The 19,074-nt window shown below is 57.3% G+C and overlaps 4 protein-coding genes across 5 annotated transcripts; 2 read left to right on the top strand and 2 right to left on the bottom strand.

The window, feature by feature from the left end:
- Positions 1–4,829: 4,829 nt before the first annotated feature.
- Positions 4,830–7,230, bottom strand: LOC117646973 (gamma-aminobutyric acid receptor subunit alpha-6; the record flags this gene model as incomplete). Its single annotated transcript, XM_034388396.1, has 8 exons — positions 7,121–7,230; positions 6,794–6,861; positions 6,466–6,686; positions 6,204–6,286; positions 5,983–6,126; positions 5,598–5,750; positions 5,149–5,309; positions 4,830–4,889 (listed from the first exon to the last, which is right to left on the bottom strand). Coding segments are annotated over exons 2-8 (849 nt in total), but the record flags the coding sequence as incomplete, so codon positions are not given.
- A 3,098-nt stretch (positions 7,231–10,328) lies between these two features.
- On the top strand, positions 10,329–12,132 carry LOC117646975. Its single transcript, XM_034388400.1, has 3 exons — positions 10,329–10,461; positions 11,145–11,319; positions 11,419–12,132. Exons 1-3 carry the CDS (start codon positions 10,407–10,409, stop codon positions 11,819–11,821), a joined length of 633 nt encoding a protein of 210 aa, XP_034244291.1. The 5' UTR covers positions 10,329–10,406; the 3' UTR covers positions 11,822–12,132.
- Positions 12,133–13,458: 1,326 nt separating this feature from the next.
- LOC117646974 (dihydropteridine reductase) lies at positions 13,459–15,730 on the top strand. Of its 2 annotated transcripts, none has more exons than XM_034388398.1 (6): positions 13,459–13,675; positions 14,104–14,187; positions 14,295–14,400; positions 14,489–14,629; positions 14,714–14,906; positions 15,006–15,730. In XM_034388398.1, the coding sequence occupies exons 1-6, from the start codon at positions 13,589–13,591 to the stop codon at positions 15,103–15,105; spliced, it is 711 nt and encodes a 236-aa protein (XP_034244289.1). In that variant the 5' UTR covers positions 13,459–13,588; the 3' UTR covers positions 15,106–15,730. The 2 variants fall into 2 exon arrangements, with proteins under 2 accessions (XP_034244289.1, XP_034244290.1); XM_034388399.1 differs by lacking the exon at positions 13,459–13,675 and adding an exon at positions 13,884–14,015.
- Positions 15,731–16,204: 474 nt separating this feature from the next.
- On the bottom strand, positions 16,205–18,904 carry LOC117646976 (TM2 domain-containing protein CG11103-like). Its single transcript, XM_034388401.1, has 4 exons — positions 18,305–18,904; positions 18,098–18,185; positions 17,908–18,023; positions 16,205–17,823 (listed from the first exon to the last, which is right to left on the bottom strand). Exons 1-4 carry the CDS (start codon positions 18,457–18,459, stop codon positions 17,610–17,612), a joined length of 573 nt encoding a protein of 190 aa, XP_034244292.1. The 5' UTR covers positions 18,460–18,904; the 3' UTR covers positions 16,205–17,609.
- Between the last annotated feature and the right edge of the window lie 170 nt (positions 18,905–19,074).

The following is a 19,074-nucleotide window of genomic DNA, read 5'->3' as shown; positions in this document are numbered from 1 at the left end:
GGGTAATATGATTTGTGGTGTAGAGCTTTTCAATAATCTTTATGTGGGCCGCCACACGCGCCGTTTGCAGCGCCGTTATGATGCGGCCCTATCCGGAGCCCTTGGGGCGGGGCGGGGCGCTGGCCACCAAGCATGGCGTGACAGTGCCGACCACTGTGCTCGCGGATCGGTGACTGCAACTTGGCGATGTCAACACACACACGCACACACGCACACACACACACACACACGACGCCACTTGAAGTGCAAAGTTGAGAACTGATTGCCGCTCTCCGTAATCCTGGTCCGGTCCGACGCTGCAGGCACCCCTACCCCTTTTTTCTGGGTCGTGGGAAGCAGGAGCGGCGGCAGGGCGGCAGGGCGCAAGCAAGGGCCCCTTTAAATATTTGGGCAAACTCCAGGGCCGAGCACAGTGCCTCTCTTTACCGCTGGGACTGCGGGTAACTGGCTACCGGGGCGGCGGGGCGGGCGGAGCCAGGCGGCCTGGCTAGCGGCCTTTAGGGCGAGCTCTCTGGTGCTGGCGGCGGTGGCCGGCTGGTGTCGCACAGTGGGCCAGAAGGCCGGTGGAGGCGGCCAAAACTCTAGACGCGTTTAGAGCTACTGAGTCGCTAAATGGGAATAGAATAGAACGTGTGACCCAACCAATGGACCCTTCGTTCGGAGAGCGATCCATTGGTGGGGTCACACATTCGGCTCAAATCCGATTCAGCTGCTCTGGAGCTCAAAACGCGTCTGGAATTTCGGCCGTCTCCGTCTTCTGGCCCACTGTGTGCTGGCGGCGGTGCGGCCGGTGTAAGCGGGATATCCTACTCCCCGGATTGAGTTACTCCCCAGTACACCATCCCTAGGGACAATGTACTCCCCCCTCGCTGTTTGACGCTGGCACAGCCTCGCTGTTTGACGCTGGCACAGCCTCGCTGTGTGAGGCTGGCACAGCCTCGCTGTGTTAGGCTGGCACAGCCTCGCTGTTTGACGCTGGCACAGCCTCGCTGTGTGAGGCTGGCACAGCCTCGCTGTGTTAGGCTGGCACAGCCTAGCTGTTTGAGGCTGGCACAGCCTCGCTGTTTGACGCTGGCACAGCCTCGCTGTTTGACGCTGGCACAGCCTCGCTGTTTGACGCTGGCACAGCCTCGCTGTTTGACGCTGGCACAGCCTCGCTGTGTGAGGCTGGCACAGCCTCGCTGTGTGAGGCAGGCACAGCCTCGCTGTTTGACGCTGGCACAGCCTCGCTGTGTGACGCTGGCACAGCCTCGCTGTTTGACGCTGGCACAGCCTCGCTGTGTGAGGCTGGCACAGCCTCGCTGTTTGACGCTGGCACAGCCTCGCTGTTTGACGCTGGCACAGCCTCGCTGTTTGACGCTGGCACAGCCTCGCTGTTTGACGCTGGCACAGCCTCGCTGTTTGACGCTGGCACAGCCTCGCTGTTTTACGCTGGCACAAACCTCGCTGTTTGACGCTGGCACAGCCTCGCTGTGTTAGGCTGGCACAGCCTCGCTGTATGACCCTGGCACAGCCTCGCTGTTTGACGCTGGCGCAGCCTCGCTGTTTTACGTGGCACAGCCTCGCTGTTTGACGCTGGCGCAGCCTCGCTGTGTGAGGCTGGCACACCCCGCTGTGTTAGGCTGGCACAGCCTCGCGCGTTTGGCTGGCACAGCCTCGCTGTTTGACGCTGGCACAGCCTCGCTGTTTGACGCTGGCAAAACCCCCGCTGTTTGACGCTGGCACAGCCTCGCTGTGTTTAGGCTGGCACAGCCTCGCTGGTGAGGCTCGCACAGCCTCGCTGTTTGACGCTGGCACCGCCTCGCTGTTTGACGCTGGCACAGCCGCGCTGTTTGACGCAGGCACAGCCTCGCTGTCTGAGGCTGGCACAGCCTCGCTGTTTGACGCTGGCACAGCCTCGCTGTTTGACGCTGGCACAGCCTCGCTGTGTGAGGCTCGCACAGCCTCGCTGTTTGACGCTGGCACCGCCTCGCCCGTTTGACGCTGGCACCGCCTCGCTGTTTGACGCTGGCACAAACCGCGCTGTTTTACGCTGGCACAGCCTCGCGTGTGAGGCTGGCACAGCCTCGCTGTTTGACGCTGGCACAGCCTCGCTGTTTGACGCTGGCACAGCCGCGCTGTTTGACGCTGGCACAGCCTCGCTGTTTGACGCTGGCGCAGCCTCGCTGTGTGAGGCTGGCACAGCCTCGCTGTGTTAGGCTGGCACAGCCTCGCTGCGTTAGGCTGGCACAGCCTCGCTGTGACGCTGGCACAGCCTCGCTGTTTGACGCTGGCAAAGCCTCGCTGTTTGACGCTGGCACAGCCTCGCTGTGTGAGGCTGGCACAGCCTCGCTGTGTGAGGCTCGCACAGCCTCGCTGTTTGACGCTGGCACCGCCTCGCTGTTTGACGCTGGCACAGCCGCGCTGTTTGACGCTGGCACAGCCTCGCTTTTGTGAGGCTGGCACAGCCTCGCTGTTTGACGCTGGCACAGCCTCGCTGTTTTACGCTGGCACAGCCTCGCTGTGTGAGGGTCGCACAGCCTCGCTGTTTGACGCTGGCACCGCCCTTTCGTTTGGGCGCTGGCACCGCCCGTGTTTTACGCTGGCACAGCCCGCTGTTTGACGCTGGCACAGCCCCGCTGTGTGAGGCGGGACAGCCTCGCTTTTTGAGCTGGCACAGCCTCGCTGTGTGGGGCTGGCACACCCCGCTGTTTAAAGCTGGCACAGCCTCGCTGTGTGAGGCTGGCACAGCCTCGCTGTGTGAGGCGGGCACACCCCGGCTGTGTGAGGCTGGCACAGCCTCGCTGTTTGACGCGGGCACAGCCCGCTGTGTGGGGCGGCACAGCCCGCTGTTTGGCTGGCACAGCCGCGCTGTTTGAGGCTGGCACAGCCTCGCTGTTGAGGCTGGCACAGCCTCGCTGTGTGAGGCTGGCACAGCCTCGCTGTGGGGGTGACACAGCCAGGCTGTTTGACGCTGGCACAGCCTCGCTGTTTGGCGCTGGCACAGCCTCGCTGTGTGAGGCTGGCACAGCCTCGCTGTTTGACGCTGGCACAGCCTCGCTGTTTGACGCTGGCACAGCCTCGCTTTTTGACGCTGGCACAGCCTCGCTGTGTGAGGCTGGCACAGCCTCGCTGTGTAAAGCTGGCACAGCCTCGCTGTGTGAGGCTGGCACAGCCTCGCTGTGTGAGGCTGACACAGCCAGGCTGTGTGAGGCTGGCACAGCCTCGCTGTTTGACGCTGGCACAGCCTCGCTGTGTGAGGCTGGCACAGCCCCGCTGTGTGAGGCTGGCACAGCCTCGCTGTTTGACGCTGGCACAGCCTCGCTGTGTGAGGCTGGCACAGCCTCGCTGTTTGACGCTGGCACAGCCTCGCTGTTTGACGGTGGCACAGCCTCGCTGTGTGAGGCTGGCACAGCCTGGCTGTTTGACGCTGGCACAGCCTCGCTGTTTGACGCTGGCACAGCCTCGCTGTGGGACGCTGGCACAGCCTCGCTGTTTGACGCTGGCACAGCCTTGCTGTGTGAGGCTGGCATAGCCTCGCTGTTTGACGCTGGCGCAGCCTCGCTGTTTGACGCTGTTAGCAAGTCGAAAAAACTTTTGTGACGCCGGTATTCGAACGCCGGTCTGCGGCAACTCGATCCCACGTCTCTAACCTCTCGGCTATCACAGCATTTGTGAAACGCGATGGATCATCTGCTTTCATTAACGTTCGTTGAATGAGATTTTTTATGGATGATTGTGGTTAAAATAATCATAAACAAACATTTATGTTTTCAAACGGTTGGTTTTATTTTTGTAGATTACAATGTATTTATATGCACTATGGTAAAACAAAGGTTTAAAAATTATGCACTAGGAGAGGCTTCGAGGCAAAATTTAAATGCCCTTCCAATAGGGCGTCAAGTTATTTCACTCTAAAATGACCTGAAAATTTCTGTTGAAAAAAGGACGTAATTTTCATGCCTTTGTTTGACCAGCGCAAAACAGGAATAATTTGGCCGGCCGCGTTCTGGGAAACAACATTGTAAATGGTAAAACTTTGAAGGAACGCCACGACGTCACGGTGAGCGCGACGGCCTGACGGCCTACTGGTCCAGGTAGACGGCGGCGGCCTGGGCGCCCCACGCGAAGTCCTCCTCGCGGCCGCCGTAGGCCACCCAGTAGGCGAGGTTGAGGGCGGCGAAGGAGGCGGGGAAGAGGACGCGCGCGACGCGGTCGATCCTGGACACGCTGTTGACGTGGCGCCGCTCGCCCGCCTCCTCGCGGGCCGCGCGCTCGCGCTGCCGCCGGAAGGACTCGTTGCCCGTGAGGCAGAGCAGCGCCTGCCGCCACCGCGACCGCGGCGCCAGACGCAGCTGCGCGCGCGCGCACGCCCGCAGGTGCGGCAGGTCGGGCAGCTGCAGGTGCATGGGCCGCGCCGGGCCGGACGCGCGGGCGGAGGAGCGGCGGCGCGCAGGGGTGGAGCCTGGGCTGGACACGCCCGCCGCGCCGTCCTGGGGACAAACAGCCGTCGACGTCCTGGCCAGCTTGGCGGCGCTGCTGAACCGAACGTGTGACCCCACCAATGGATTGCTCTCCGAACGGGGAATCCATTGGTGGGGTCACACGTTCGGTTCGAGTCCTGTATAGCGACGCGTTTAGAGTTTCGACCGCCTGCGCCGCTCTTCTGGCCCACTGCGGGACGCAGCGGCCACCCAAAGCCATTCCAGCACCATGCTCACGTTGACGATGGGGCAGATGAGGGAGGACAGGCGTCGCTGCCGCGCCGTGGCCACCGCCCCCGCCGTCAGCATGGGCCCCAGGGCGGGCGCCATGCAGGGCGCCAGGGCCGAGGCCACCTTGGGCGGGCCGGCGCCGCGGGCCGCGTCCTCCAGCTCGTCCTCGTCCACGTAGATCTCGCCGCTGCCCACCTGTAGTAACAAGCACGACAGCACAGTGGAGGCGGCAAAAACTCAAGACGCGTTTTGAGCTCCAGAGTCGCCAAGCAGGACTCGAACCGAAGGTGTGACCCCACCAATGGATTCCTATCGTTGGAAGAGGAATCCATTGATGGGGTCACACGTTCGGTTCGATCCCCACCGGTCTTCTGGCCCACTGTGCTCTATTAGGCTAGTAGGATACACTGCAAGTCAGCTCACCAGCCTCGCCGTGACCCACCCTCTGCCTCACCTTGGTGAAGTAGTGCACGGCGGCGAACTGCAGCAGCGTTGCGATGCAGTACAGGAAGCTCATGAGCAGGAACCAGTCCAGGGCCGTGGCGTGCCGCACCTTGGGCAGGTCCTTGCGCGAGTCCAGGCTGATGGTGGACAGCGTGAGCACGGTGGTGATGCCTGGGGCAGGGATGGAGGACAGAGCACCAAGGTGCGCATTCAGTATACTAAAGTGCCCATTGGAGGCGGCCAAAACTCTGGATGCGTTTTGAGCCCCAGAGTCGCCAAACAGGACTCGAACCGAGCTTGTGACCCTACCAATGGATTCCTCGTTCGGAGAGCAATCCATTGGTGGGGTGACACGCTGGGTTCGAGTCCCATTGAGCGACTCTGGAGCTCAAAACGCGTCTGGGATTTTGACCGCCTCCACCAGTCTTCTGGCCCACCACTGTGCGTTGGTCTGCTCACCGAGTCCCACCCTGTCGCTGGTGGCCTCGCGGTGGATCCAGAAGGACACCCAGGAGAGCACCACGATGAGGATGCAGGGCACGTACACCTGGATCAGGAAGTAGCCCGTGTTGCGTCGCAGGTTGAAGTTGACCTGCAGCACGGAGAAGTTGCCTGCGCACAGGGACCTCGCAGTGGTAAACAATGACGGCAATTACTAAAGTCATCCAGATATTAGGGACGTTCCGTACAGGTTTTCTATATATCTGTTTAAATTAAATTCATATTGAGGTCAGGGAGACATTTTCATTTCCAGAAAGTACATTTTCCCTTCGCAAAAGTCGGTATCATTCCCGTACCACAGTACAGATTTTCTTTTTACAGTGCATGCAAGGGGCGTTCTCACCGTCGCGGCGGCTGATGGTGAAGTTGCGGTGCGGCGCCCCCATCAGGTCGAACTGGCTGAGCGCCATGCCGGGCACGAAGTCCACGCTCACGCCCGCCGGGCCGCCCAGCCACTCGTAGACCACACTGTGCAGCGGGTACGCGTCTGGGGGACAGCAACAGAGTGGGATACAAACCACCAAACCAACAACAACAACATTGCTAAAACTATAAAAATCTTACAGCTGCCGATGATGAGTGGGCAGGACTGCTTGTCCATGGGGAAGTTCCTCAGCTCCATGGGGCAGGTGGCTTTGATCGTCAGTCTGCAGGATTAACACACAAGTCTCAAACTCTGCTTTAAGATGCGAATTGTCTGTCAACTGTTGCAAAAAGAGTACATTCTTTAAAAAATTAAAGAGTGGAGAACTCCGCACTCCATGAAGTGTGGATTGCAATCTCCAGGACGTATGGAGGAGTTCTACCCTATTGGTGTTTCCCCCACCTCATGGAGTAGATGATGTCGCCGTTGCTGGACAGTCGCAGCAGCTTGTTGGGCACGGTGATGGTGTGCACGTAGGACTGCTTGCCGTTGTAGAAGTAGGTGTCGGGCCGCCAGATGCGCTCCAGCATCTTGATGGACAGCGACAGGCTGTTGATGGGGCCGGCGAAGCTGAGCCGCGCGTCGCGCCAGTACTGCCGGAAGTAGCAGTCCATGGAGTAGTCCTGCGCGCCACAGCAGTGTCGTGAGCGGGCAAACATCAGGCCTGCCAACCGCAACCTGCACTGACACCGGTGCGTTGCGGGCAGTTTCCGCAGCGATTCAGACTCACCATCCCGATCTCCGAGATGGGCCCCATGCTGCGGATCAGGATGTTGGTGCGGACCACGGCGGGCTGGCCTGCAACCGACACAGTGTTGCGATCCGAGACTTGCCCACCGTCGTTTGCCCCCACTTCAAATCTTACAGTCTACCAAACACACCTACAATCGCATACTTTGCCACACACGCACTTACAAATGCAAACGAGGCCAAGTGCAAACTTATAAGTGCATCATTGAGTCACGGGGCCAGGCATGCAGTCGCAAGCGTGTCCCTGGAGGACAGTTCCGTTACTAGTGCACACGCAACAACAACAACCACGGCCCTCTGGACATACCGGTGTCGCTGGTGGGCGGCCTGCTGTTCTCGTAGTCCTGCAGCAGGTTCTCCAGGACGAGGGTGATGTTGCGGCTGAGGCGCTGCCGCTCGCGCTTGCCGCCGCGGCCGCGTGACTTGCCGCGCCCCCGACCGCGGCCGCGGCCTCGGCCCGCCCTGGGGTAGCGCCTGCCCTGCCTGCCCAGCCTGCCGCGGACCGCTCGCCGGTGGAGCTGGTGGTCGAGCTGGCCCAGGGGAGGAAAGGTGTTAGCTTCGCCGTCTACACTGCAAAACCTAACTGTGAGTTCACTGTCCCCATTGGGTACTGGGGCTCCCTCCTCAGAATCCTGCATCCACGCCTGTCAGCGTTACCTGCCAGTCGGCGGCGCCGCGACCGGCGTGCTGCTCGGGGGCCTCGTCGGGGTCCTCGCGCGTGGCCGCCGCGGTCCCGGACGCCGCCTGGCCTCCGCCCTGGGGGGCAGCCTCCGCGCCGCCGGACACCCACGTCGTCCACGGCGTGTCCGCGGCGACGCCGGCCACCGCGCCGTCGTGCCGGGCGGCGCAGACACTGCTGTTCGCAAATCGGGAAATTTTGGCATTCCAAACAACGGTGCGCCACCGGAGGGCAAGCAAACTTGCCGGCGCAATTGCAGTTGCAGGCTGGGTCGTTCCAAATGCAGTACTCACCAGACGGCGACGAGGGCGGCTAGAGCCAGCAGCACAGCGCGCGCGCGCCCCGGCGGCCCCGGCCCCTTCATGATCGGCAACTTTGTTAGCGGTGCGTCCCGCCGCCCCGCCGCCTCGCCGCCCCGCGCAAATGCGATTTCCTCGCTCCTCCGCCACTCCGTCGCTCCGTCGCCGACGGCGGCTCGCCCCGCACTGCGCGGCGTGGCGCCCCGCGGCCGCGCAACCCTCCAGCCTCCGTCGGGCGCCCCGCCCCGCCCCGCGCCCCGCCACGCCCCGCCCCGCCCCGCCCCGCGCCGCCCCGCCCCGCCCCGCCCCGCCCCGCCCCGCCCCGCGCCCCGGCCTTCTTTCCGAGTCGCCGACGGTGTCTCCGCAAATCCCTCACTTATCCGAGCACTCACGTCCCGCCGGGGCCGCCGGGGCAGCGCGACATCCGCGACAACCCCATCGCGACCGCGAAGGTTCGCGAAGGGGCCCAAACGACAGGCCGCCCCAGACCACCAGGCCGCCGGGCCAGACCTCGCCGCGCGACGCTTCAGCGGAGAGTGGACTGGGGCGTGAAAAGGTGCGGGGAGGAGAGAGGAGGAGAGAGAGAGAGAGAGAGAGAGAGAGAGAGAAGAGAGAGAGAGAGAGAGAGAGAAAGAGAGAAAGAGAGAAAGAGAGAAGGGGGCACGAGAGGGGCTGTTCTCTACAAGGACCCTGGTCCGTGACAGACTTCACCCAGTCAGCCGTGCTCCAGGCGCTCCAGGCGCTCCAGGCGGGCGCTCCAGGGGGAAGATCGGGCGACCACTTTGGCAAAGCTGAACAAAAGGCGGCGAGGAAAACGTTGTAGTGTCGCTGCACGTCGCCCGTCGCCGGACCACTGTGGTAAGCCAATGGGCACGTTCGGCGAAGCCACGTTCATTTCTCCCGCGAAGGGGTTCGGCTGGTGGGGCAGTGGTGACAGGAGGGGGCACGCCGAGGGGGCACGCTGCCCTCGACGCGACCCTCTTCGTGGAGGGGAGGGGGGGGATGAATGGGCCATTCGTGAACTACTCGTGGAACGCCGAGCGCGACCGGAATTCGACCGCTAGACTTTTCAGCGCCACCGCCTTTGCCCTGATTGCGCCCCCGGACGCGATTTCGGAGCCGGCCAGGCCAGATCGCGGGAAGCCGACTGATTCCGAGAGTCGTTTTCGTCTCTCTGTCTCTCTCGCATCTGTACGGGGCGCCCGTGAACGAGAGAGAGAGAGGGAGGGGGCAGGGTCACTACACTAGTCACCACCACGACTAGGTCGTCGCCGTGCTCTGGGCATGCGGGGTGACGTCACACTCGCACTCCCAGGCGCCATCCAGGGCCGGGAGGAAGGACCGTCTGCAGACGGAGAAGGCCCTTGAAACGCGCGCCTGGTTCTGGAACCCAAAGTCGTGGCCATTCTAAAACGCTCCTAACGAACGGTTAAAGCGGACAGTCTTAGAGTTTCGGTCTTTTCTTGCTAAGTCTTTTCTCGTCGCGTATAGATCTAAAACCGCCAAGGTTTGCAGGTTTCGGCAGACGGTTGGCCTACCGCCCTGCGAGGCGACAGGCGCACGGTAGGCCACCGTCTCCACACCCGTGCGTCGCGTCACTGGGCGGCGGCCTGCCTCACAGGCGCTGGGGCTGAAGGCCAGCAAGCGAAGCCTTGGGCTTGGTGGAGGCCTTGGAATGCCTGATGCAGCTTCACGGATTGCGCCGCGGCGTGCCTTCCGCGGATGCGGGTGGGTGGCTGGGCGTCGCACCCGAGGGAGAGACGGAAGGCTGCTGCAGCAGCAGAGTGAAGTCGCTTTCGTCGCCTGTCTCTCTCGTCACGGGGCGTCCCGTGTGGATGCGAGAGAGACAGAGCGACAGGCCCGGTCGCTGCCCGGACGACGACGGACGCGCGGGCGACCTGCAGGTCGCAGTTCGCGGCCGGATGGATGGGTAGATGGAGGCGCGAGGACGCCTGCCGCTGCAGACTCATCCCGAGAGTCGCTTTCGTCGCCCTGTCTCTCTCGCACTCACGGGGCGCGCCGCACGGGTGGGAGAGAGACTCTCGGAATCAGTGTGCTGGCGCCGCCAAGCTGCTTCCGCCCCCCTTCCAGGAGGCTGGCGTGTGCCGCTCGCTCGGTGCTGACCTGCGAGGTCGCGCTTCGCGGCCGGATGGATGGGTAGAGGAGGGGAGGACGCGCGCGAGATCGCCCGGATCGCGTCGCCCTGTCTCTCGCGCCACGCACGGGGCGGCCGCACGGGTGGGAGAGAGACTCTCGGAATCATGTGCTGGCGCCGCCAAGCTGCCTTCCGCCCGCATCGCCAAAAGGAAGGCCTGGGCCCTGTGCCCCTCGCCTTCCCGCGGGTGCTCCGCGCTGCCCGCAGGTCTCGCTCTGTCTCTCTCGCACTCGTGGAGTGTGCCTTTGGCCTTTGGGGTGCGAGAGAGAGAGAGAGACGGAGCGAGGAGTGCGGGCGGCGGGATCGCTCGACCGGCTAACTCGCGCCGGCGGCAGGGGGCAGGCACGGGCAGGGTGTGCGGCACGGTGCGGTACGGTGCGGTACCGGCGGGCGCACGTTCAATTGTCGCAGTGTGGGCGCGCTGGCGGCATTGGGACCATCGCCATCCTGCACGATCAGCATGGGCGCCAAGAGGAACGGCTTCGTGGCCGCCGTGTGCGTCGCCTTCCTGGCCGGTAGGTGCTCCAAGCTCGACTATCCAAGCTCCAAGCTTGAGGCTCGAAGCTCCGAGCAGTGTCAGTTTCGTCTTTCGTCACGAGAATTTCTTAGAAAAATTTGTTCGCCGAAGATAGTTGCTTGGCACCCCACATCTACGATTGCCTCGCCTCCACTGACTTCCCTGTGTGGCACCACGTGACAGAGGGAGAAAAGATTTTTTTTGGTGTGTGTGTGTGTGTGTGTGTGTGTGTGTGTGTGTGTGTGTGTGTGTGGAGGGGGCTATTATCGAGTGTCGGGTCAGACACGCCCCCTACGCGAGCGGCGCTGACGCCGGCTGACGTGTTGGGACAGCAGCGCCGTCTCTCTGTCTCTCTCGCACTCATGGGCCGTCCCGTAGAGGTGCGAGAGAGGCGGGAGAGGACCGCCAGCACGGAGCTGCAGGGGAACAAGGATGTAGCCGGGCCGGGGGTCAGAGGTGCCGCCGGGAAACCCAAATAGTCGGGCGATTCGGAAGAGTCGCATCGCCGCGCCGTCTCTGTCGCACTCCTGGGGTTCTGCATGAGAGTGCGAGAGAGACTCAGCGACAGATCGCTCTGCTGAGCGCCGTTCCGTTCCGTTCCCCGCAAGGTCGAGACGGTCCTCGGTTTGAACTTGGACTCGGACTCGACCCGCGTGCGACGATGTGGTTGTCCTGCTGCAGGTGGCGTGCCTGGCGTGCGCTGCGAGGAGGAGCAGAAGGCCGAGGAGCAGCACGGCGTGCGGGGCTGCACCTTCAGGGGCAGGGCCTACGCGGTGGGGGAGCGCTGGGCCACGGGCCCGCCGGACAAGTGCGCCAAGTACCTCTGCGAGGACGACGACCAGATCGCCGCCCTCACGTGAGTAGCGTCTCTCTCTCTCCCCGCGCCACCTTCGCGCGCCCCGCGCCCCAGTCCTCCACGTGTTTCTGACTTGCGACCTCCGCGGCCGTCCTGCAGGTGCCCGTGGTTCATCCCCGCGCCCGGCTGCACCGTTAGCCCTGGGGACGAGGACGCCGTGTACCCGGGCTGCTGCCCCCTGAGGAAGTGCCACCACCCCGCCGAGGACGCCGTCAACGCCACCAAGGAGGACGCCGTCAAGGAGGACGCCGTCAAGGAGGGCGCGGGCAAGGAGGACGCCGTCAAGGGCCCCTCCAGGAACACCTTCCGCGTCAGGCTGGGCGGTGACGAGGCGCCCAGGATGGCGATGGCGACAACCGCTGCCACCACGACCGACGCCGTCACCGAGGCCACCACCATGGCGACCACCACCGAGGCCGTCACCGAGGAGGTTGAAGCCGTGACGGAGGGAGGGCCGCTGGAGGCCGCGACCGTCACGTCGACGATGGTGCCCCCGCCGTAGCGCCCGTGACACGGCCGTGACGACGGGATTCCGACTCTCGGAATCAGTCTGCAGGTGGCGATCTCCGTCCGCAGTCCGCACCGATGTGCTACTTCATTCCGCAGACCGTGGCAGGCCGAGCCTCCCAAGCCAAGCCACAGCCCCGAGCCAAAGCAGAGCAGAGACCAAAGGAATGCCCTATCGCCGACAGGCGGTGGGCTTCAACATGTTGATCGCGTTTATCTAGTTAAATAGTGTTAGTGTCTGTCGATCTTTTGTATTCCAACTTTGTTGGAGATTAAACACTTTATGTACATAGATCCTAAAAGCCACATCGTTTATCATTTCTGTGAGTTGAACCTTTTTTTCTGTGTCTGGGAGAGAAGTGATTTGGAGGGGAGACGCGAAGGAGAGGGGAAGGAGAGGGGGGCTTCCGGAGGGTGGGTCCTCGGTGGCTCCTCTCTCTGTCTCTGGGTTGACCTCCGTCTCTGTCTGTCTGTCCCTCTCTCCCTCTCTCTCCCTCTCCCGCTGCCTATTGACCGCCAGTGCCCCACCCCTATTGTCGAGCCGCCTCGGCCCTACACCAATATTCACTTTGCCCCGACTGGAAGATGAATCGCCTCCGATCGTCTCAGAGTCCACAGTGCTTCTTGTCTCCCTCGCACCGCGACCGGACGCAGACTGTCTGTCTCTCTCGCACTCATGGGCCGCCCAATAAGGGTGCGAGAGAGACAGACCGACGAGTCTGCTGGACCCGCGCTTGCCCGCAGACTGCAGTCCACGTATCGCCCGGGAGGTAGGCATCCCAGCCAGCGCGTCTCGGGCATCGCAGGCTGGTGGGATGCCTACCTCCCGGGCGGTGGGCTCGGCGTGGCGTGGCGCGGTGGGCGCGGCTGTTGTAGGGCTGTGCAGAGCCTTCGACGACTGAAGACGAATGCCGACAGGTAACAGGTGGATGGCGTCTGCAGCACTCTACCGGAGAACACGCCCCGGGAAACCCGACTGGGCTCTGCGGAGTCGCGCGGAGGCCTGCGGGGGAAGGGGGAGGGGGAGGGGGACTTCCCTGCGCGTAAAACTGCAACAAGTGGCAGCTGACGTGTCTGCGGTGGCGCTAGAGAAGCGCGACACACTGTACCACGCACAGGGGTGCGTTCGAAAAGTCAAGTCCCTGGGGGCTTATCTCTGTCCCACTGCCCCAGGGCTGCCATGATGCTGCTTCACTGTAGGAACAGAAGCCGGCTGTTTTCGGAGCCAGCCCAGGTCTCTCTCCGCCTCCGTCTTCTCACGCCGTCGGCCCGTCCTCCTCGCGCCGCCGCCTCTTTATCGGCCCGTTCCCACTGCTTCTGGGTGCGTTCGAAAAGGCCGCCTGTCTCTCTCGCACTGGCCGTGGCTGGCCCGATGGGGAGGACAGAGACAAAAGGTGCTCGAGTGGTGCTTCCGGACGCACTTTGCGGTCCAGAGCGGAGAGTGGGGCCCCTTCCCGGCCCCTTGCTTCCCCCAGCCCCGCGCCCCGCGGCTCGCTCGATTCTCGCGACAAGGATGGAAACACCGACCAAGTGATCGAGTCGGGCTTGCGCCAAGTGCGCGAGAGAGAAGGCTGCAGCTTCCGCGGCGCGCCACGAGGGGGCGCTGGCGCGCTGCCCGGCCGTCCACCGCACTGTCAGTCAGTCCCCGCCGTGGAGTGCCCCTGGAGAGCTGCAACCAACCAGCCATCTCGCCGTCGTCGTCCGCGTCCGCCCAGCTGAGCTGAAATTGAGAGCAAGTCACTGAAATCTCACTCCAGTCGCCATGTCCTTCAGCGGCCGTGTGGTCATCTACGGGGGCAAGGGCGCCCTGGGCTCGGCCTGCGTCAAGCACTTCAAGAAGATCAACTGGGTGAGCGAAAGAGAGGAGCAAGGCCTTCAACAGGTAGCCGAGCGGCCGTGCGAACGTGAACGCACCGAGCCGCCAGCCTCGGCTTTCGATCTTGTTGCCCCACTTAAATTGGGGATTGCAGACGGCCTTTTGGTAGTTGAGTCATTGTTGTGGATACTTTCATTGATAGCGGTAGGAGGTTATCTCAGAATTGTAACCCTGCTATGCAAGAAAACCTCTTGACTCGGTGGCATGGAAACTGGTTTCCCTTGCTCGAGCCGCAAGAATGTGACCTTGCTGCTGCGAGGCGTGATCAGGCACTTGCATTTTCATCACCTGCCGCAGAATGGCAAGATGACAAGTACGATGCTTGTCGTCAAGTTTTGTCACTCTGAGCCGTTACAATTACTTGTTGCATTTGTTTTAACTTATTGACTTTCTTGTTACAGTGGGTTGCTTCAATCGACATGAAGGAGATGGAAGAAGCTGACGCTAGCATTATAGTCGAGCCAAGTGAAAACTGGACTGCACAGGTAAGCGAACGCTCATCTATTTAAAATTACGATCCTGATATGTTCTTTTACCTCTGTCATTTAATTCATACTTATGACTCCCTTCTCTCTCTCCGTTTGTTTTGTAGGAAAAGCAGGTTCTCGCCAAAGTGGAAGAAGTACTAGGCAGCAACAAGGTTGAAGCTATCATCAATGTTGCTGGAGGGTGGGCTGGAGGCAATGCTGCAAGCAAAGGTACGGTAAAAAGTATAAAACCATCAATCATACTTGCCTCCTTTTTTTTGTTCCTTGTGAGTCTACAAAACTTTTCATTTGTTTACAGACTTTATTGCTAATGCTGACTTAATGTGGCGCCAGAGTGTTTGGAGTTCATGCATTACTGCTGCCATTGCTTCCAAGCATCTCAAGGAGGGAGGAATCGTCACCCTTCCTGGCGCTAAAGCAGCCACTAGTGGTACCCCAGGTAAGTAGTTAATGAATAATTTTGGTCTTTACTTTTCATGTTAGTATTCCAAATTTTTCATTTTGCCTAAATATGTTGTTGTAGGAATGATTGGATATGGCATGGCCAAGGCAGCAATTCACCAACTAACACAGTCATTGGCTGCGCCAAACAGTGGCCTTCCTGCCAATGCGTTTGTGGCATCCATTTTGCCAATCACTTTAGACACTCCCATGAACCGCAAGTGGATGCCAGATGCTGACACCACCACCTGGACGTCTCTGGAGTACATTGCTGAGTGAGTTGATCTTTCTTGTGACTGTACAACATTTCATAAATCAATTCTTGTATTTTATTCAATTAATAATACCTTTGTTGTAACTTCTCTCAATTACAGTTTGTTCGTGCGTTGGTCCAAAAATGAAGGGCGCCCGGCATCTGGTAGCCTGGTTAGCTTGGTGACAAAGGGGGGCCAAACTGAAGCTGTGGTTGTCTGATCTCAAACTCCTGGTCGTTCCATAAGTATACGGAGGAATCGACCTGCACCGTACATTGAATGATATATTGGCTATAGGCTCTTATGTACTTAAAAGACAGTTCTGAAATATCTTTCAGCAACGTTTTGATCAAGTATGGTGTTGTGATTTTTTTCTTGGGAGGTACTTGGTTACATTTCATTTGCTGATAAGCACCAGCTTTCCATGACTTATGAGAATCTCTATGTTGCATGCTGGATCATGCTGAAAGCTTTTTGTAGTTAAATTTGAAGGTGAACATTAAGAGAAGGAGGAAAGACACATAATGTTATCTACAATTTTTTTATTTTAAGTGTGAGTTTTATTCAGATGCTTCTAAATTTTTAGTATGCTTGTATTATTTTTAGTAAAAGATTAATGCAGTAGATAATTGTGTACCTGAGGGTTCAAAATGGGGAATCATATTTTCACCATCATTTGAATCCATGTTAATGTAACTTCAATTTATTTTTGTTGCATACAATTTTATGGGCTGTACTACAATACCTATGCTGTCTGTTGGTATGGTACTGTGTCAGTGTCTAGCAATACCATCCAACCCTCTCCAACAGGGTTGTGGCTGACCAATAAATGAGGTACTGGACCACTGCTTACTAAATTATTTCTGCAATACATTTACTTTTTTTCACCCACTTTATTAATTTCAAGATAACATTAATTGTAACACATACAGAACAATGAGATGATATTCAAAATGCACAAATCTGAATAGATAGTCTTTTAAAACGTTCCAAGCCAACAATTGTTGATGGAGGAAGATTACCCTACTGCATGGAACCATTGCAACCATGCTACACTGGCTGCAAATGTAGCAGAATGATGGCTTGGAGAACTGAACAGAACCACCAAGGTATAGCTGACAGACTTGAAACAATTGGGGACATCATAATCGTAACAACTACATATCACAACTGAATAGAATAAAAATAGTATCCATACGCCACCCTTGATGGTAGCCACTTTGAGACAATATTGAATAAACAGATTAACTAAAATCAAAATCACAATTATCTTTGCAACATACATAAAATTTATCAAACACTTAAATGAAAAGGCTCAGTACTTTCTTCACAATTTAATGCAGGTAACACTTATTTACATCAACAAGGGAATAATACCATATATCAGGTTACAGGTGATTAGAGACAATATATTTTGTGGCAAGTCAATTACTTAACTTGATAAAAGCCTCAAGATGGATTCATGCTCATTGGTGTGCTGATGTTTTCAAGATGCAGGCATCAACAAATAATCAGCAGAGCAATGAATGTGAATGCAGCTTAACAATTTTTCTTGCAACAAATGAGTCTCAGCCCTATGGGAGACAGGAACCAACTAAGAGATCACAAGACAAATTCTCTGACTGAATCTAACACACACATAATTTAATTCCAGACATTTGGAAATAGAATACAATCAAAATAAAAATGAAGAAGAATAAATAAGAAACAAATGGGTTATTCTGTTACAAGCACAATTATGAAATTTAAGTGCTTCTTGCAACATAAAAAATGAGAAAGAAAAAACAACAGCAACCATGACTCTGTTTTAATAAGAAATGCACATAGGTAATGAGAGGATCACAGCATTTAAAGGAAAAAAAGAGAAGGTTATAAATAAAGAAATGGAGAGCAAATATAGGAGCAATAGATTCTGTGAATCTTAAACCAATCCATAAACCACACCAAAACCATAAGAGATTTTAACATTGAAACATAATTTGCAAACTATTGGTTAAAATAAACCTCTCCTATGGCTCTCCAGAATAATCTGGTTAATTAAAAAATTGCAACAAAAAACAAGGTTAACTTCAGAAATGGCCAGGGGTACTTGTTTCCTCCTCTGGGTCACGGCATGTCATTTTAGCAACGCTTGGAATTAATTCTGCCATTATATAATCAGCCACTTTGCTCCCTCTAGGCTGCACCTGATGTTTCTTCAACTTCTCTAAAAGGTTCGGTGATCTCTGTTGTTTGTGATATCTGCGAATTCTATGTTGTTTCCATTCTTTACTAATATGGTAATGTCCCTCATCGAACCTGTGGATTCCACGATCGGGAAGAAAGAGAGAAGGCTTACATCGTGCAGCCCTTCGGTTAAGTTTGGTAATGCTTGTTTTGTGATCACATCCATTTGATGCTAGAGGGAAATCCCCACCAAATTCAGCATAATGAACTAAACTAGGAATGCTGTCTGCAGACCCGCTCTTCCGTCGAACTAGTGGTAGGGATTCTAGTGAATTACTTTTATGTAACTGAGAATTGTCCAATTCTTTACCAACTAAACTCGACTCCATGTCTAGCGATTTCCCAAGATGCCTGGGTAATTCACACTCCTCCCTCACTTCAGTGCGAAGATCCCATGCTGAAGCATCCTTATGGGGAATATTGTTCATACCAAGTATGCTATGCATGGCGCAGTTTTCAATTACAAACTTCTGATAACCTCAGACAATATAAGCAAAATTATGACCTGGGATTCCAGTTTGTACCATCATCCGGCACAAGTCCGTTGGTCACCAAGAGAATGATATCAACTATCCACCAAATACCTACACCACCAAGAGTTAAGAGTTTCCCAACGGCCGTTCCTGTCTGCCCTAGGCAGAAGCGATCCATACCTAGGAACCCCAACAATATACTATAGATTATAGTCGTGGTGAAATAGTGACCCCCATACCTGAAACAAAATCATTGCAGGCTATAGACAAATGTAACAAATCAACTGGTTAGAGAGCACCAGGTATTTGAGTAGAAAACTTACTTGATGCATGGGAAGCCATCCTTCACAAAGGACCTAGACCCGTAGCACTCTATTTCGGGGAGCACCTTGCAGTTGACCTTCGCCTTCTCTACATCTTCATAACGTGATCCACCAAACTGCAAAAAATACAACATTTGGAGAGTTCATACAGGCATCTAATGAAAAACTATCCCCTCCGACTTCAACTCACCTTAACACAACCGTGTCCAGCCTGGTCTCGAGCAGTCTTGTTTCCTCTGTGGTCAAAAGGCTCCTCGCAGTCCAAGAACTCCAGGGGCCTGGACACAAGCAGACAAAATGTTATTACTGGAACTGAAAATCCTGAAGGAGAGTGGCAGGGAAGATGATGAGGTAAACACTCAACAGCACATAACCAAACTCGAGCCACGGTACTCACAGAAAAGAGCACTTGACGTATGGCCCCTCGGGAAGGTACTGGCGTTCTTGCGATCCGTTCCCCGCCGCCCTGATTCTAGGCTCACTTGAACTGACCGAAACCAAAAGCGGGGCGATCAGCAGCAATGGGAACAAGCACTTGAGAATCACCAACATGACAGTGTAGCAGCACCATCGGACCAGCGCTCCTGGTCTCCAGGCGACCAAACGTTCCGAACAACACAGAAGCCACCACACAGTTGGGCGGACCGAAACCCCGTCACAGTCACCTGGAGAAAATTTAATTTTCCGTCCAGGCAGGAAAATTCTGGAACGAGATCAGGGAGGGCTGCAGCAGCAGGGGGTGGAGAAAGGGTGGGGGTAGTCTGGCCTGGCGTTTTGGTTGGGCTGTCAGTGGCCTACTGGCCAGCTTCTGTTCCTCCTCTTCTTCTTAAGTTTCTAGTTTGGTGTCCACTAGAAAGGTAGCAAGCCAAGAAAATAAAGGCCATGAATTCTTCGGCAAAGAAATTGATTTCGCGGTGTGCTGCGTGATGACAAATAAAATTGTTTGCGAACTTCGCACCGCACGCGACTGTGTTGTTCGATTCTCAGCTGTTTAAGGGGTCACGAGCTTCCCCCCTCCTCTCACTCACACCCCTCACCCTCCACACCCCGCCCCTTCCCCCTCCAAGGCTCCCAGGTTCGGCGCTCGCGTTATCATCGAAACGGCCGCTGGGTTGCCTACCCAGCGGGCGCTAGCCACAGTCCCGAGGCTGTTGGGTTGCCTGCCTT

This window comes from Thrips palmi, unplaced genomic scaffold (genome assembly GCF_012932325.1).
Source record: "Thrips palmi isolate BJ-2018 unplaced genomic scaffold, TpBJ-2018v1 HiC_scaffold_2, whole genome shotgun sequence".
Classification (NCBI taxonomy): domain Eukaryota; kingdom Metazoa; phylum Arthropoda; class Insecta; order Thysanoptera; family Thripidae; genus Thrips; species Thrips palmi.
The sequence above is the reverse complement of the archived record's forward strand: the minus strand, read 5'-3'. Positions and strand labels throughout refer to the sequence as shown.